General features: G+C 37.4%; 1 protein-coding gene across 2 annotated transcripts in view; it reads left to right on the forward strand.

Moving 5' to 3' along the window:
• Positions 1 to 16,529, forward strand: part of PLPPR5 (phospholipid phosphatase related 5) — a 127,284-nt gene that overhangs the window by 94,519 nt on the left and 16,236 nt on the right. Inside the window, exons 4-5 of one of the 2 annotated variants that reach the window (XM_029229971.1) lie at positions 3,115 to 3,291; positions 12,349 to 12,483. In XM_029229971.1, coding sequence (XP_029085804.1) covers positions 3,115 to 3,291; positions 12,349 to 12,483 — 312 coding nt within the window. The remainder of the gene's footprint in view (positions 1 to 3,114; positions 3,292 to 12,348; positions 12,484 to 16,529) is intronic. The other variant, XM_029229972.1, reaches the window with a different exon arrangement.

Here is a 16,529-nt window from a genome sequence, read left to right on the forward strand (position 1 = left end):
GAAGAATATACACCTCGCTGTTAGTAGGTAGCAAATGACTGGTTTTAACTTTCTGCATCTTGGGGCTAATAGATATTTATGGGATTGACGAATAAGAACTGCCTAATAATGGCTAAATGGCTTGGCCTATGAGGTAGTGAGCATTCACTGACCCTTGAGGACTGAGCAGATACCATCCTGCTCAGATTATACACCCTTCTGTTTGTGTTTTATTTTAGCTACATTTTGACATCTGGTTAACCTAGATGGTTTCATAAGTGAATTAAAAACCAAGAGAGCATAAATAATCAATTCCTGTCCTGTGTCCAACTTGCTTAATAGATTCTCATGCTATAATTTCCTCTTCTGCAAATTAGGTATAATAGACCTCCTGTAAGGATAACACAATTAGACTGGTTAAAAGGCACTTACATTCATAAGTACCAAAAAGTTTCCTAGTACATATAAGTGCAAACTCAAATTTTTCTTTTGTGACATCTATGTCAACTGATTATGGTACAGAAAAATCTGTGCATTATAAAGCACTACAGTGACCCACTTTAAAGTTGAAATTATTTGAATAAATGTCGTCCTTCTCCCATAACGCTTAAAATTCAATTATCTTCTATTCTGGTTCTGGACATTAAGTGGGGATCTGGTGGGGGAAGAGCCAAATCCCAGGCTATTCCTAATATAAAAGCCTTTTCATGAGTTTGCATAGTGGCCAGACTGTGTCTTGGGACCCTTTATAAACAATGCTTAAGTCATAGAGCATCTTAGGAATAAACTCAAATTCAAGAGACACTTCAGAGGATTGTAGCCCAAGGTCACAGATTACTATAGGCCTACACAATTTGGATAAGTTAGGGCTGAGCTCTATCTGTGATGGCCTCTGGGGTTGAAGGAGAAGGCAAATGTTTTCCAAAGCCATACAGATTCTGTAGGAGATTTTCCACACAAACCACATATATACTACTTCCTACTTTTTCCTAATAGTAGAGTATAGATGTAGCCTCACTGCTATGTACCATGGTGGCTTTTTTTCCCTTATTTTTAATTTCATTTCTCTTGCATTCACTGATACTTAGCTTATGCCATTTTCTCTAGGCAAGAAATCAGTCAAGAAAGAAACGAAGGTTAAAGGCACCAAAGTGCTTTACCCCTACTTCCCACTGACATCTCTCCTTCTCAAAAGTGCCACCCCCAATAGTTAAGTTGTATATTCTTCATAGTAAGCTTTGTCTTGAGTCAATTTTTTCATCTATAAAATGAAGGTAATGATGATTTCTTACTAATATGGTTATTTTGAGGATTTAATAAGTAAAGTAAAATGCTTAGAACATTGCCTTGAACAGCCATCGCTCATTCAATCATAGCTATAATAAGTATTAGCGGTATTAATACTATTCAGTTATCATTTCACGTTCATTTTGTTTTAATAAGGATAGGATGTCTTTAGCGTTCTGACAGATGTGAAGAAATGCAAAGGTAAGAAGTTAGTAATCGGCCGCATAGCTGTGTTACAGAAAATCCCACAAGCAGCTCAAATTTCACTCCCTGTTTATATGCACGAGTCAAATAAGGAATTACTCTATTAGGTGCGTCACTGGACACCTGAAGTGGTGTGATATTCTTGCCTTGTTACTCATGTGGGCAAAAGTCTTTAATATATTCTCTCAGAATGGCAAAAGCACCATTTTCTCTTTCTCATCTCCTCCTGTTTCCCTCTCATGTATACTTATTCTTCTTAACTGAGATTATTTAGCTCTTTCAAGCACAGGCTTAGAATACACAGACATAGCTCTGAAGGTCATAGGCCCAAAATGGAGATAATCCAGCTTTTTTTTTTCCCTAGAGTATCGGGACCAGGGATAGATTGCAAAGAGCTAGAACTTGGCTAGGTAGAAGCCTTGTATCACATGAACTGTTTAAATATTCATACAGTGTGTACTGGCAGCTAACAGGGCTGCAAACTTGCCCAGAAAAAAAAAAAAAAGAGAAAAGATAATTACTGAATTTCATAGCATTCTAAAATGGCTGCCATGAACTAAAAGCATAAGTGCTGATTTTGGTTTAATCTCTTAGGCAAATGTATTTTTTATTCAACTGAGGACAATAGGCAAGTGGTTATATGCATTTCTAAGTATTTTTCTGATTATATTATCAGTATCAGATTCTGACATTAATATCATAAAAACTGATTGCACTGTCAAAGCCATCTCTTTAATAGTTACTTTACTAGTGACTTGAAATAATAACTGACACATTTCCTTCACAGTCAACAGATTCACTTATATAGGAACACATGGTTTAAGTTATGAGCAATTGAGCTATAGAATAAATCAGATTGGGGGAAAGACTAGGTTTTTTGAGCATGGTGGCTCACAACTTGAAGGCATTTCATTCTGTGCAATCAGCTGACACTTAATTGTTCTTCATTAGCATATGTGAAGATGCCAAAAATGTAGGTGTTTACTAATTGTTTTGTTTTGGCTTTAGCTGACACATTTCCCCCATCATCGTTAATTTATTTTTGTTGTCCTAATGCTGGTTGATAAAATTTGGTTAAAACAAAGTAATTTCACAATTTCAGGTAACAGCATAAAAGCAAACCTTGGCACTGTATTGAACTTTAAATTCTTTTTTCAAAGTAGTATCTGTTTAGTGGAAATCCACTCCATTTTGTTTTTTATAACTATACTCACAACTTCTAATTTTTATAAAGTATGCATCCTCTCCATATGGTATACAAAAATGTAAGCATTAAAAACATTCATTCATCAGTTTTCCCCTTCTAATAGTATTGATCTAAAATGTAAATTCAGATAAAACAAGAATAAGTACATTAAAAGTTAAAAAAAAGTCACTTGGAATGTCTGCACTCAGTATCTTAGATAATTACTAGTACATAAGAATTGGCCATTAGTCAATATAAGGTAAGTAAAATGAACTAATCACTACTTTTAAACTCTACTTTTAAGAAATTCTTTCAAAAAATTCATAAACTTCAGTTAATTATTTGAACTATATAGGCATATCTATGTCAATAAATATATATATGTACAGACACATATATGAGGTGTATATCAAGGAAATAAGTTCATGGAAAGTCATGTTTTTCATTTACTATTTCAGATGTACATTACCAACACAATCAAAGCCAAAGGAACAAGACTTGCTAAGCCCGTTCTATGCCTGGGCTTAATGTGTTTGGCCTTTCTTACTGGGCTCAACAGAGTAGCAGAATATCGAAATCATTGGTCCGATGTGATAGCAGGCTTTCTGGTTGGAATATCTATAGCAGTATTTCTGGTAAGTACAAATTTCTTTAAATATAATTTGTTTCTTAATCAACGTGTATAACCACCTATTAGAAAATACAGGTGTGAATCACTGGGTTTAGTTGTCAAAAGGTGGTATAGCAAATAGAAATATTTATGCTTTAAGTCATTCGTTTCTTCCTGCTCCCTCGTTTATTCTGCCCAAAGTCAGGTTTGGGGGTGAAGAAAACACATTGGGTTGACCAAAATGTTCGTTCGGGTTTTTCGTAACATCTTACGGGAAACCTGAACGAACTTTTTGGCCAACCCAATATATTCTACATTTAAAGGTGAACAAAATATTTTCATGTAAAATGGAACGGGGCTAAAAACACTCATGCCTCCCCAGATGGTTTTTAAAACTGGGTTGTTTGAATATTTTAAAAGTTTCCTCATGGCACTTTGCATCCTGGAGTATGTAGACCATCCCAAAGTGCCTTGGTGCCTCTGCGCAGTACTCTTAGTGAGCCGCCAAGTCTCAGCACCTGATAACAGGTGAACCTCACTTGTGAGATGAACCGGTTCCCTGCAGTGACTAAAAACCCAGGGATAGTTTCCAAGACAACGTCGCGCAAATCAGATTTTGCCAAGGAGTGAAGAGCATACGTAGTGACTTCTGATGAAGTCATCTCTACTCTTATGATAAAATCCCCTTGGAATATGTCTATAGGTTTTAGTTGTTGGAAAATATACTTCAGTCTGGCTGTAGAATTAATCAATCCATTATAAGTATGGATATTTTACCCAGATGGAAAAAATGTGTAGACTACTGTATAAATCAAAACATATTTTTGCATTGACACATTATAAGAAACACTTTATTTTAATTTTAATTATATTTAAATTGTTTCTCCAGAGTAACTTTCCTTCTTCAGTTTATTTTCACTAGTTCATAAGCAGTAAGCAAAAACTTATATGAACCTTTCTTCTACCAAAGCTTTGGGCACTATCTATGTGTTGGGCATTTTAGGAGGTTATTTCTTCTAGAACTTCCTGCGGTAAAGTGGTGACTATCCCCTGATCCCTCTCTAGACCCTGTGCTGCTTTTCTTGCTGATGTCACTCCCTCTGATGTCCAAAGTCCTGAGAGACTTAGGCTCACCCTCCTCTGTTTCCCAGAGATATCCTGTAGCCTCAGGAAAACTGGGGCCCACCCATGCTTGGGCCAAAACCTTTCCCTTGCTGTCACTTATCACAATTGAAACAGGTTAACTTTTTATAAAAACAGAACAAAACAGAAAGCATCTTACATAAATCCTAAGAAAATAATCATAGGCAGGACAAAGAGCATACCAAAAGTCAAAGTTTTAAAACACTGCTGTCAGATGTAACTGCGTTTCAGCTCTGCGGGTCCAGAACATCTTTGCTAGCATCTCATCAGGCTTCGTCTTATCCTCCTGTGGCTGTTACGATCTTCCCTTTACTGCCAGTGAATGTCGTGACCCCCTGCGTTGTGAAATCTAGAGCCCTCATGTCTTCCCTGTCGCTTCCTTATCTGAGAACCATGTGGTGAATGATGAGTTGGGCTCTGGATACCCCTTGGGTTCAAGACCCTCCTACTGCACATATTTAGAACATTCCACAGGCCCCTTCAGACATTCCCACGCACCCAGGAAAATGACCTTATAAAAAGGTCATGTGAAAACGCTTTAACCACGTAACGGCTAAACAAGCTTTTATACGTTCATTCCCAACTGTTTATGAATGTGAGTGCCTACAGGTGCCAGGCAAGGTGTCAAGAACTGGGGCTGCCAGGAGGCTCAGATAAACATGACCTGTCTGCTGTGGGAATCTGTTTCCGGGGTCAGGGAGGAATAGTCAGGTTATTCCCTCAAACGTTCCCTCCCTCTCTTCCTTCGTGAAACAAACATTTACTGAGACCCTATTCTAGTCCAGGCACTGTGCTTGGCGCTGGGAATAAATACACAAAAAAGATACAATCCAAGTACTCAAGTAGATCGCGGTCAGGTGGAACAAGATGGACACAAAGAGTTCTATAGAGGGTAAATGTAATGGTAGAGGTACAGATACTCAAGACATCTACCCTGTTGGGATTAGGGACAAATCAAAAAGAGGAGATAATTTATAAACTTGAAAGGTTTGTAACGCAGGTAGGTCTAGCCTGGGGCATAAGGAATGAGGGGCAAAGAGCACAGAGCACAGAGGCAGTATTAAATGCTTCATAAAATAAGTATGTATGAAGCCTCTCCTATAGTCTAGGCCCAAGGCGCCATGTGCATCTGAGAGAACATGGCACCCGGAAATGGTACCAGACATCCAGCATGAGTGACGAGAAAGGGGAGTGGAAGAGCACACAAGGGAATACTCTGAAAGGTCTTGTATGTTATGACAATAACATAGACTTTTGTTTAAAAACGTAAGTGATTTGGGAGCCTCTGTCAGGGTCCAAGTGAGTTGAAACAGAGAAAAACAGCCTGGTTGAATCTGAATCCCAGCTTCTTTATCTACTCCGTTTGTGCCATTAAACAACCCTCAGTTTCTTCCTCTTTAAAGGAGGCTATAAACAGCCTCCTTAAAGGATCATTATAAGGATTTATAAAAGTTGAACAAAATGGTGTGTATATTCAGTGCATGGCCACATGGATGACTGAAGTAATTTCTGTAAGTGAGAGTTTGTTTCCTGTCAGTCCTTTTACTTTCTGATAAGATTTGTGCTTTGGGGAAAATATGTTTTCTGGAAAATAAAACTCCAGGTGAAGATAGAGGAGACAAGTTATGCAGAACCAGGGAAATAAGATGGCACAAATCGGGCCTCTGAGGGCACAGAGAGAGGGGAGGTTATCGGGAGGTATTTGGGAGGTGGAATGTTTTGGAGCTTGATGGAACATTGGAGATGACGAGGGTGAAGCAGGCAGCAATCTATGATGATTCTCGGATTTCTCATTTGGGCAACTAAGTAGAATATTTATTTCAAGCAGTGACTACAGCTCTGGCTTACAATATGCTGGGGTGTTTCCAGTGATCCTTCAGTGTGTGCAGATCACTAAAATGATTCCAAAATAAAATTAACAGTAACCTACTCCAAGACTCTGCGTGTCGGTTGAAGGCATTCACATCCCCCATCACCCACACCTGGTGTCTAGCGTTTGCCTTTGACCCACTCTCCTCCTTCACCCCCACACCCAGTGATTGATCTAGTTCCAGTTCATTTCCACCACAGAGTCTTTCTCCCATGTCGTATTTCTGCACTGTTCTGACCATAGCCTCTCGATTTTAGAGATCAAAACTTCTTACCTCTATTATATCAACGGGTTCCTAGCTGCCTGCTCACTTCAGACTCTCCTCCAAATACCTCACATTCTGCTTCATACACATGATACCATAATTCATTGCCAATAACAAAGCAAAACAAACAAACAAACAAACAAAACCCTCTTTCCTGCTGCATTAAATCAGACACTTCCATTGAACTTCTGGGATCCTCCATAGTCTGGCTTCACTCTTCCCGGCCAAGTTTATGTTTCCCTCGTTGCAGTGGAACTCCTGCACTTGGAATCCAGTCAGTTTTCTTCCTGTCTTACACAGACAGGCTCTGTCTGGCCTGTGTGTTGCCTCAGCTGGAACACCCACTCCTCTGTATAGTTTAGAGAGCAAAACAGGAGTGGGAGTCAGACAAACCTAGGTTGAATCCTTCTGTTGCCACTTTTTCTTTTTGCCACTTTTGCTGGATGTGTGACATCATACAAGTCACTTAGCCCCTCATCATCCCTAAAATAGTGAGGCCTCCCCTGAACTGTATTTAAAGTGATTACCCCTCCCCAAGGACTCCTTTTCTCATTTCCTATTCACTTTTCTCCACTGTGTAATTCAACTTTTAATATACCACATGTAATATTTTTGGTTTTGTTTTTTGCTATCAAACCCACTGGAATGTAAGCCACTCACAGAGAAGGTGTTTATTTGTTTTCATCACTGTGTATTCTCAGTATTGGGTCTGGTACATAGGAGGTTCTCAGGAAATATTTGATGAATGAATGAATGAACTGTTTTATTTACTTTCCAGAGCTCTTTTGAGGGTTAAGGGAAATCACATATATAATAAAGGCAGTCGAGTGTGTGGTACAGAGAAGGCTCTAGGTATCATGGTCTTCACCTTTGATGACTGTATTCAAATCCTTTATGCACTTGAGATTTTTCTTAGACAAATCCCAGCTTCCCCAGGAAGTGTCCCTGATTACATGGTTCTCCCATTTTTCCTGAATTTCCACTGCACTTGAAGTCAGTCCTGTTACAGTCTAACAAGTAATTACCTTCTGTAGTAAATTTATTATTCTTATCTCACGTGCCTTTTCTTCAAAGTTAGAGAACACAATCCCCAAGCTTAGGAAAATACAAAGCAAATACTAGTTGAACAATAGGTGTAGATTGACTAATATTGTTTTATAAAAATGTGTGCCTCAAAGCACTTACAACAAAGATGCATATTAGTGTCCAGCAGAAAAGTTCAAGTTTACTGAGCCAAAGCAAAAGCTTGTCGGGTTGACATATGTGATATCATAATAATAAAAATAGGAACTATTTGAATACTCTTTACTATATTAACTCAATTAATCCTCATAACAGCATGTTGAGATGTAATTATTATTGTCCTCAGTTTTCAGATAAGAGAAACAGGTCTCGTTATATTAAGTAACTTGCCTGGACTCACAAAGTTAGTAAATGAAAGAGCCCGGGATTAAGCCCCAGGCCTGTTTGACCCCAAAGCCCATGCACGTAGCCCCATACAACAGAGATGTTTTATTTGCCACAAGCAAGAGAGAAAATGACCACAGATGGATCAGATTAATTTATTATCACTACCGGATAAAGGAAACAAAAATCTATGTGTAACGGTGACTTAGGAGTGTCGTTTTTTGGAAGAGAGGGTAGAATTACACTCATGGAAACCACTAATGTAAAAATAGAATGTTTCAAAAGAAAATCACTTTAAATTGTACAGGAACGTTAGAAAATTTGAGAATTTTTAGGCTGGATACATACATGCTCATTCATTAATCTGTTCATTCACGGTGGCACTGAGAATACAATAGTGATCAGAAAAAAAAACATGTCTGCTACCATGGAGCTGACAACCTTGAAAGAAAATCACATCAATCAAAACACTATGCTAACAGATGTATAATTTCATTTAGAGATAGGTGCTTGGATGAAAAGAATCACAGGTCCTTGCCAGCAAACAAACAAACAAAAACAGCCTAGGGTCAAGGAAGACTAGTAAGGAAGTGGAGGGGAGATGGTGATACCACAGATGAGTAAGATATGGTGCCCAAAGACAGTGGAGATGAGTATTCCGAGCAAAAGGCAGTGAAAGGGAGCAGAAGGTGTTTAGATAACCAAGAAGGAAGGTTGAAAGGTGGGCCAGAGTTTACACTTGATGAGAAACCAAGCCACAAAGTGGTTTTAAGAAGGTTGACATGATACAATTTGCATTTTGGACAGACCACTCTCACTTCTTTGTAGGAAGGGATCAGAGGGAGGCAAGACTGGATTTAGGGAGACTTTAGAAAGCCATGTAGGAATTCAGGCAAGCGGTGGTGATTGCTTAGTCGATGGAGTCGGTGTCGGAGATAGAACAAAGTAGATATAAGAAATCAAAATCTTTAGGAAGGAAAATTGAGCAAATTGAGTGAATGGTTGAGTATAAGAGGTGTCCAAGTTTTCAGCCTCGTGCAACTGCATTAGGTGAACGGGAATGTGAGGGGTATTGCCTTTCCCTGAGAAAGTCCAGAAAAAGATCAAGTTTTGGAGTAGGGCCAGGAGATGGGCGCATCTTGGGTTTTATTTTGAACATTTGTTGAATTTTTCATACCTTTGCCAAACAAAGAAATGGAGCTAACTTGCTAATCTATTGCAAACTCTTCACTTTCAAATTGAGAAGACTGAGACCTAGAGGACTGTTCAAGAACTTACAGACTCAGGATCAAAAAAACAGGTCAATTGCTTTTCTTTGAGTATTTTTCTAATAGGATATCAGTTTCATGCTTGTGAACGTTACAAGACTTACTAAATATTTGAATATGATTCTAGGGAAGATTTGGTAATTTCCTTCCTTATGATTTAAATAATAACAGTAATGAAGAGTAATCATTATGTTAATAGATGCTTTAATGAATATCTACTCTGTGTTAGGCATTTAAATATTTCACATGTGAATTCTTAGCTGCTTCAATGGGGTGTTGTCCTGACCCTCAATTAAGGTAAAGAGATAACTGATAATACCTTTCAAAGAGTTTTCCAAACCTAAATAGCGTTAAAAGCAATTAAACTAATTTCAGTAGCCCATATTAACTCTAGATGAATGTTTCTTCATCTAGTGACTTCCTTTTGTCTATGTACATAGTTATTTTAGCAAATTTTAATTCAGAAGAATTTGTAGCAGTGTTTTTCATCTGCCGATTTTCCATTAATTTATAATATTAATGAAAAGGGAAATGTGCATGTGTGTGTATATATGTCATGAAATGAGTATGAAACTGCTGTTTGTTATGTTGTTGTTGACTAAAATTCTTGATTATATTCTTTGTGCTCTTGGCAGTAGTCAGTTGGCAAACTACAGCCCATAGGCAAAATTTGGCCTGCTGCTTATTTTTTTTTAAACTTTTTATTTTATATTGGAGTATAGTTGATTAACAATGTTGTGTTAGTTTCAGGTGTACAGCAAAGTGATTCAGTTATACATATGCATGTATCTATTCTTTTTCAAATTCTTTTCCCAATTAGGTTGTTACAGATTATTGAGCAGAGTTCCCTGTTCTATACAGTAGGTCCTTGTTGGTTATCCATTTTAAATATAGCCGTGTGATAAGTTGTATTGGGACACTGATATGCCTATTCCTATATGAATTGCCTCTGGCTGCTTTCACGCCAAAATGGCAGAGCTGAGTACTTGCTGCAGAGATTGTATGCCTGCAAAATCAAAAATATATACTATCTGCCCATTAACAGGCACAACACTATCTCTTAGTCCTTTACAGGGTCAACATTTGATAGAAGGATTACCAAGTACCCATCTCTAAGCCTTTGCCATCCCTTACTTTAAACATCTTGATGGCAGTGATGAAGCTGAGGTATCAAATAATCAGGCTTTGATCTATGCTTCTGATCTGTAATTATTCAAGGAAGTGGAAGGATAATAAGTATATAGCAATTCGCAAGGAAATTTTTTTTCTGAGATAAAGTCTCAGAGTATGTGTTATTTTGTAGATTTGAAAATTTTATTTAAAAACTGGAGAGTAACCAAGATCTAATTGGCCTTTGAAAATATTCAGTAATGAGCCCTACTAAAGGAAAGGCTTTCCAATGGAGGATTTGTGAAAAATATACAGTGTAAATTTATACTTGTATATTAAGCATTTATTTTTTTAAATGAATGTTAGGTTATAAACTGCAAGTAAGTTCTATATTTTGGTTTGATAATAGAATATAAAACCCAGAAAAAGAATACTCAAGAATAGCTTACCCATTAGTTCAATATAAGCAAATAATAACAAATAATTTTCCTGAATTGTTTAAATCACTATTACTTTTTTTTTTACATCTTTATTGGAGTATAATTGCTTTACAATGGTGTGTTAGTTTCTGCTTTATAACAAAGTGAATCAGTTATACATATACATATGTTCCCATATCTCTTCCCTCTTGCGTCTCCCTCCCTCCCACCCTCCCTATCCCACCCCTCCAGGCGGTCACAAAGCACGAGCTGATCTCCCTGTGCTATGCGGCCGCTTCCCACTAGCTATCTTCCTTACATTTGGTAGTGTATATATGTCCATGCCTCTCTCTCGCTTTGTCACAGCTTACCCTTCCCCCTCCCCATATCCTCAAGTCCATTCTCAAGTAGGTCTGTGTCTTTATTCCTGTCTTAGTCAGAAAGAGAAAGACAAATACCATATGCTAACACATATATATGGAATTTAAGAAAAAAAAATGTCATGAAGAACCTAGGGGTAAGACAGGAATAAATCACTATTTCTTAAAGTTTGACTCACCTACATCAGAAGCTTCAGGAATGCCTTTTTTTTTTTTTTTTTTTTTTTTTTGTCTGTACGCGGGCCTCTCACTGTTTTGGCCTCTCCCGTTGCGGAGCACAGGCTCCGGACGCGCAGGCTCAGCGGCCATGGCTCAGGGGCCCAGCCGCTCCGCGGCATGTGGGATCTTCCCGGACCGGGGAACGCACCCGTGTCCCCTGCATCAGCAGGCAGACTCTCAACCACTGCGCCACCAGGGAAGACCAGGAATGCCTTTTAAAAGTGGCAACTCCTAGGCCTTATCCTTCATCTGTGAAATCAGAATTTTTAGGAGAGGGCTTCGGAATGTGCATTTTTAAAAGTGCCAGAACTTTATTTTATGCACACTAGAATATGAGAACTTCTGGTTTAATTCAAATTCTGTCACTTATGGGATATAAGTGGGATATAAGTGGCATAATTGAAACAAGGTCCAGTTTCCTTTATGTAGAAGTTCTTCTATTTCAGTGGTAGCAGTAGTAAGCTATTGTCGAAATGCCAAATATATGTGGGATACAATAATAGACAATAAATTAGATTAATTAAAGGATGCTACTAAATTAGAAAGTGCCAATTGTAGAAGGTTTATTATGAATGTAATGATCTTAGAGCAATGGGAAATAATTAGCATTTATTAGCCACAATAGGAAAGGTTAGCTTGCTATGAATTTTTAGCCACAATAAGGAAAGGTTAGCTTGCTATGAATTTTTATAGGGTTATAATCTTATTTTTGGATTGATTTGAGCATTGACTATAAGCTAATTTAATGAAAATTTTGGAATAATAAAATTGTCATTATTAACTGAGCTACATATTAATTGATGAATGTTCTTGAACATGCTTGCACTGGATTAACCATTAAAATTTACACAAAATAAATCTGGATGTAAAGTTATAGACATGTAATATTTAAGTAATTCCAATACTTTATTACTGTGATTAGCTTTATCAGGCTATCCACAAGGGTCATAGTTATAAGGAGCATGGCTTTGCTTTAACTGTATTTTTTCCCAAAATTTTAGGTCGTGTGTGTGGTAAATAATTTCAAAGGAAGACAACCAGAAAATGAGCATATACACACAGATAATCTGGCACAGATGCCAATGATCAGCATTCCTCGAGTAGAAAGTCCTTTGGAAAAGGTAACATCTGTACAGGTGATTCATAATTTAAATTCTAAATGTGATTGTTAGAGCAAATGAATAATTACTCTTGAGAGTTCCTACACAGTCATTTTTGATTTACTAAAACAAGCTCAGAGTCTAATGTGGTATTTAGCAAGAATTTAGTCACTGAATACAACATCTTAGAAAAATGCATATCACATGGAAAATATTTCTTCAAATCCCTCACGCTAAATGCTGAGTCTGTACATGGGATGCGTTCTGTAAGTTGCCATAGCTTCAAGATAGGAATGTTATACAGTGGTCCCATACATGGGCAAAATAATAAGATAGTTTTACTTGAGAATATAAGCATTTTTTCATAGCATATATTCCATTTCTTCCATGCCTCACTTATATGAGAAACTGCTTAGTGTAACAACTGGCACATAATCAGGACTCGGTAAATATTTGTTGAACCTCAGTGTATAAAGTTCTGGCAGCAGGGAATCACCAGTCATGCTCTCCTGCTCAGGGGGGGAACTGGGGGTCAGCTTGGGCTGAAGGGAGCCTGACTAGGTAGCACTTTGAATGGCAGGTCAAGGCCTCATTGGGCATAGCAATGAACAGAGAAGCAGGTAGATGACAATAACTTTTCTTGAGACTTTAAATGACTGCTCAGAGGGTTACTAATGGCTTCTCCTCAGCCCTGTCCACGTCCAGATTTTGATCAATATCTTAAATGAAGAGTTCAGTTACATGCTAATTGGCGGTTTAGATGGTCTGAGTCTGTGAGGGATAATTAATACATTGGATGAAAGAATAAAAATTCTTGGAAGAGTACAACAAAGATACAACTAACAATTAACTAGAAATAAAGGAAGTGTTTTGTATTTGGACTTTTTAAAAAAGTTCCTGTAGGGTAGGGTATGTCTAGGTTAAGTGCACAAATGAAAAAGGCTCAGAGAGTATAGAAGTCTACCATTCAACTTGGGTGAACAGCATGATATGTCTTCCAGAAGTTAATATGGTTTTAAGTCCCACTCAGGGAAAATGATATCCTGAATGAGGGGTTTGACGGTTTGCTTTGTTCAGACCAACTTGGTGTACTGTGTACTGCCCTTGGCAACATGGTTTAAAGGTGAATATTGATAAAATAGAAAAGTTGACAATAAATATTTGTTAAGTGAGCAAATAGATGTGTCTAAGATGGTGAGTGGACTCAAAATCATGGATTATAAGAGACTGGAAGGAACAAAAATGGTTAGTTTATAGGAAGAGAAAACTCAAGAAAGAAGCAATATCTTCCCATAAATATCTGAAGTACTGCTGTATGGCAGAGGGATGCGATTTGTTCAGAGATCACAATTAGGATGAAAGAAATGAAAGTGTAGAAAGATAAATAATGTCTGGTAAGTAGTAACAACTTTCTGAAAGTGGAATTCCCACCTTAAAAGCAATGAAATTTCTTTTTACTATAGGGATTCAAGAATAGCTAAATAATCACTTATCCATGATACTGCGGAAGGAATTCAAGCATTTAGATGAGGACAGAGACACTAGATAATGACGATGATGGTAATAAAATAGCAATGGGCATTTAGTGATCATTCAGAATGTGTCAAATACTATGCTGATTGCTTCCACAAAAACACTTCTGTGCTCTACAAGTAGAAATTTGTTCTTTACAACAATTTTTAAAGCTGAGTATTATTAGTGGCAAAGACTGCTAATAGTTGACCAGTATTCCTTCTCCCCTTCTTCCTTTTAGTTACTGAAATTTCCCACTCCAATTTTAGCTACACTCACAGCTGCCCAGCTGTAGTCTTTTTCCCAGCTTCCCTTGCAGTTAGGTGTGACCATGCAACCAAGTTTAGACCAATACAATGTGAGCAGAAGGGTAGGTGCAACAACCTCTGGGTCATCTCTTTGAAAACTCTTGTCCTGGACATTCTGTACTCCTTCTCGCCAAATGGAAAAGGTAAATGACTGGAATAGTCTTTAAGTTTTAAAGACGACCTCCTCTCCTTGACAGCATAGGTTCTGGATGAGCTCATGGAGCAGTCCACATACATACCCTAGATGGTTCTGAAAAACAAATAAATTTCTTTTCTCTTTGAGTCATTGGATTGTTTTCATCTTTTTTCTACAGTGGTTTAGTTGATGCCCTCTTATAGTAAATTTCCTCATTATACAGTTAAGAAAACTGAACTTCCAAGTAGTTAAGCAGTTTGCAAATGTCCATATCACTGATAAACAGCAAAGAAAAATTATACAACATAGTAATCCAAGACACATGCCTATGTGATGAAATATATAAGTGAATAATACATATAAAATTCAATCTTGTTTAATTTTAAATTAAATATAGAAAACAGTAGAATTTAGGAAGAGATCTTAAACATACTTTGAAGAAAATGGTCAGGGTAAAAAATAGAGTATTTTATATAGCTCTCAATATATTAACTTGAACAAAAATCACAGTCTTCTGCTTTTTAACATATTTATTTGCATAACGGTTCTTTAGTGGTCTACTAGCATTGCCAGATATTCTTATATACCATTACATCATTATGTATATTAAGTTATTAAAATATTTCTGTTCTTGATTTTATGCAAATTCATTTTTATTTATAGTGACTTTTAAGATGTTAGATGGTGAAAGCAAAAATATTCTATTAGAATCCATAGATTGCAAGAGATCCGTGTTTATTAACTTCTTTCTTTCATTAATATTTTTGTTTATGACAAATTCATGTGCCTTGTCTTCACTCCAGTAGTTAGGCAGTAAAGATGATTGGAATCTAATTTGATTCTCCCCTTCACACACCTAGCACATTTACGCTCACCCCGCTGAGCTCCAGCTTCCCTCTCCTCTCTCTCCATCCCTGTCTGCAAGGCAGAACGCTGTCTGCGCAGTTTGTGGTCTGCTGCCCTCACTCACATAGACCACAGGAAGAGCATGGGTCTCAGGAGTTTCCGCCAGGAGCTCTGCGGGTGAGAGGACATGTATTTGAGCTCATCAGCCAGAAAGGGAAGAAGACCATCACTTCAGGGAAGCCCACAGTAGCTTTCTCTTCTTTCTGTGATAAGGAATGTTTGGAGTAAATATACTGCTTTTCATCATAGTTCACAGTGGGAAACAAGTGAATGCAAATCGCTCCCCAGTAAGTTGATCTTAATAACCGATAGTTGGAGAATGACATTAAATCCTTAAAGCTGGCGCTCTGAGGAGAGAAAGGAGGCCCGGTGTTAAAGTGTGGTCCACAGGCATGGCCTAGTGTTTTAGCATTATTATGCCAAACTATCATTTTCTGGTTGTCAGTTTTACATGGAGAAGGCAAAGGGTTTCTTTTGGAAGTTATGTACTTATATAACCTCATGTTCAAAGTACATGTTTGATAGATGGTACACTACAGAGTAATTACAGCATGCAAACGTTCTTGCTTATAAAATGCCAGCAATTTACCCCTTAATTATAGGGAGTTTGTCATATAGTTAATTACCACAGTTTGAGGAAAAGTCATGATTTTTCTGAAGGCTAAATAAATCTAAACATTCATTACATTTGGTTTTATGAAAAGAATTAATCACCTGTGGAAAGTAGCCCATCATATCTCAATGCCCACTTATTTAAGTTACCAGTAACTTTATTACAGCCGTTTGTAATATCAAATCATGAAAGGTCTAAATGTATATCTGTAGTGAATTATTAAATCAGTTGTGATACATTCCTACAATGGGATCCAGTACATTATAGTGTGGTACTTCTGCTTACAGTTTCTAGAGGTAGACTAGCTGGCAGTTATGGACAATTTTGATCTTGGGCAGCTTACCTAAATGCTCTGTGACTCAGTTTTCTCCTTCATAGAATGATTCATAGAATGATAGTCGTAAGAGTTCAATAAGATAATAGTCAAGCATTTTAGAGCAGTGTCTGGCACCTCTGAAGCCCTTAATCATTACGAATTATAATTATTATTACTATTCCACAGTTAAAATGGATGAGGTAAATCAAGATGTGGAAAGTTTTCTAGTATGTTGTAAAATTTTTGTAAGTTGATATGTATAAAATGTGTCTGTGTATGATGAAGCCAGGT

This window comes from Monodon monoceros, unplaced genomic scaffold, assembly GCF_005190385.1.
Source record: "Monodon monoceros isolate NGI ecotype Baffin Bay Population unplaced genomic scaffold, NGI_Narwhal_1 Super_Scaffold_18, whole genome shotgun sequence".
In the NCBI taxonomy this organism is placed as follows: domain Eukaryota; kingdom Metazoa; phylum Chordata; class Mammalia; order Artiodactyla; family Monodontidae; genus Monodon; species Monodon monoceros.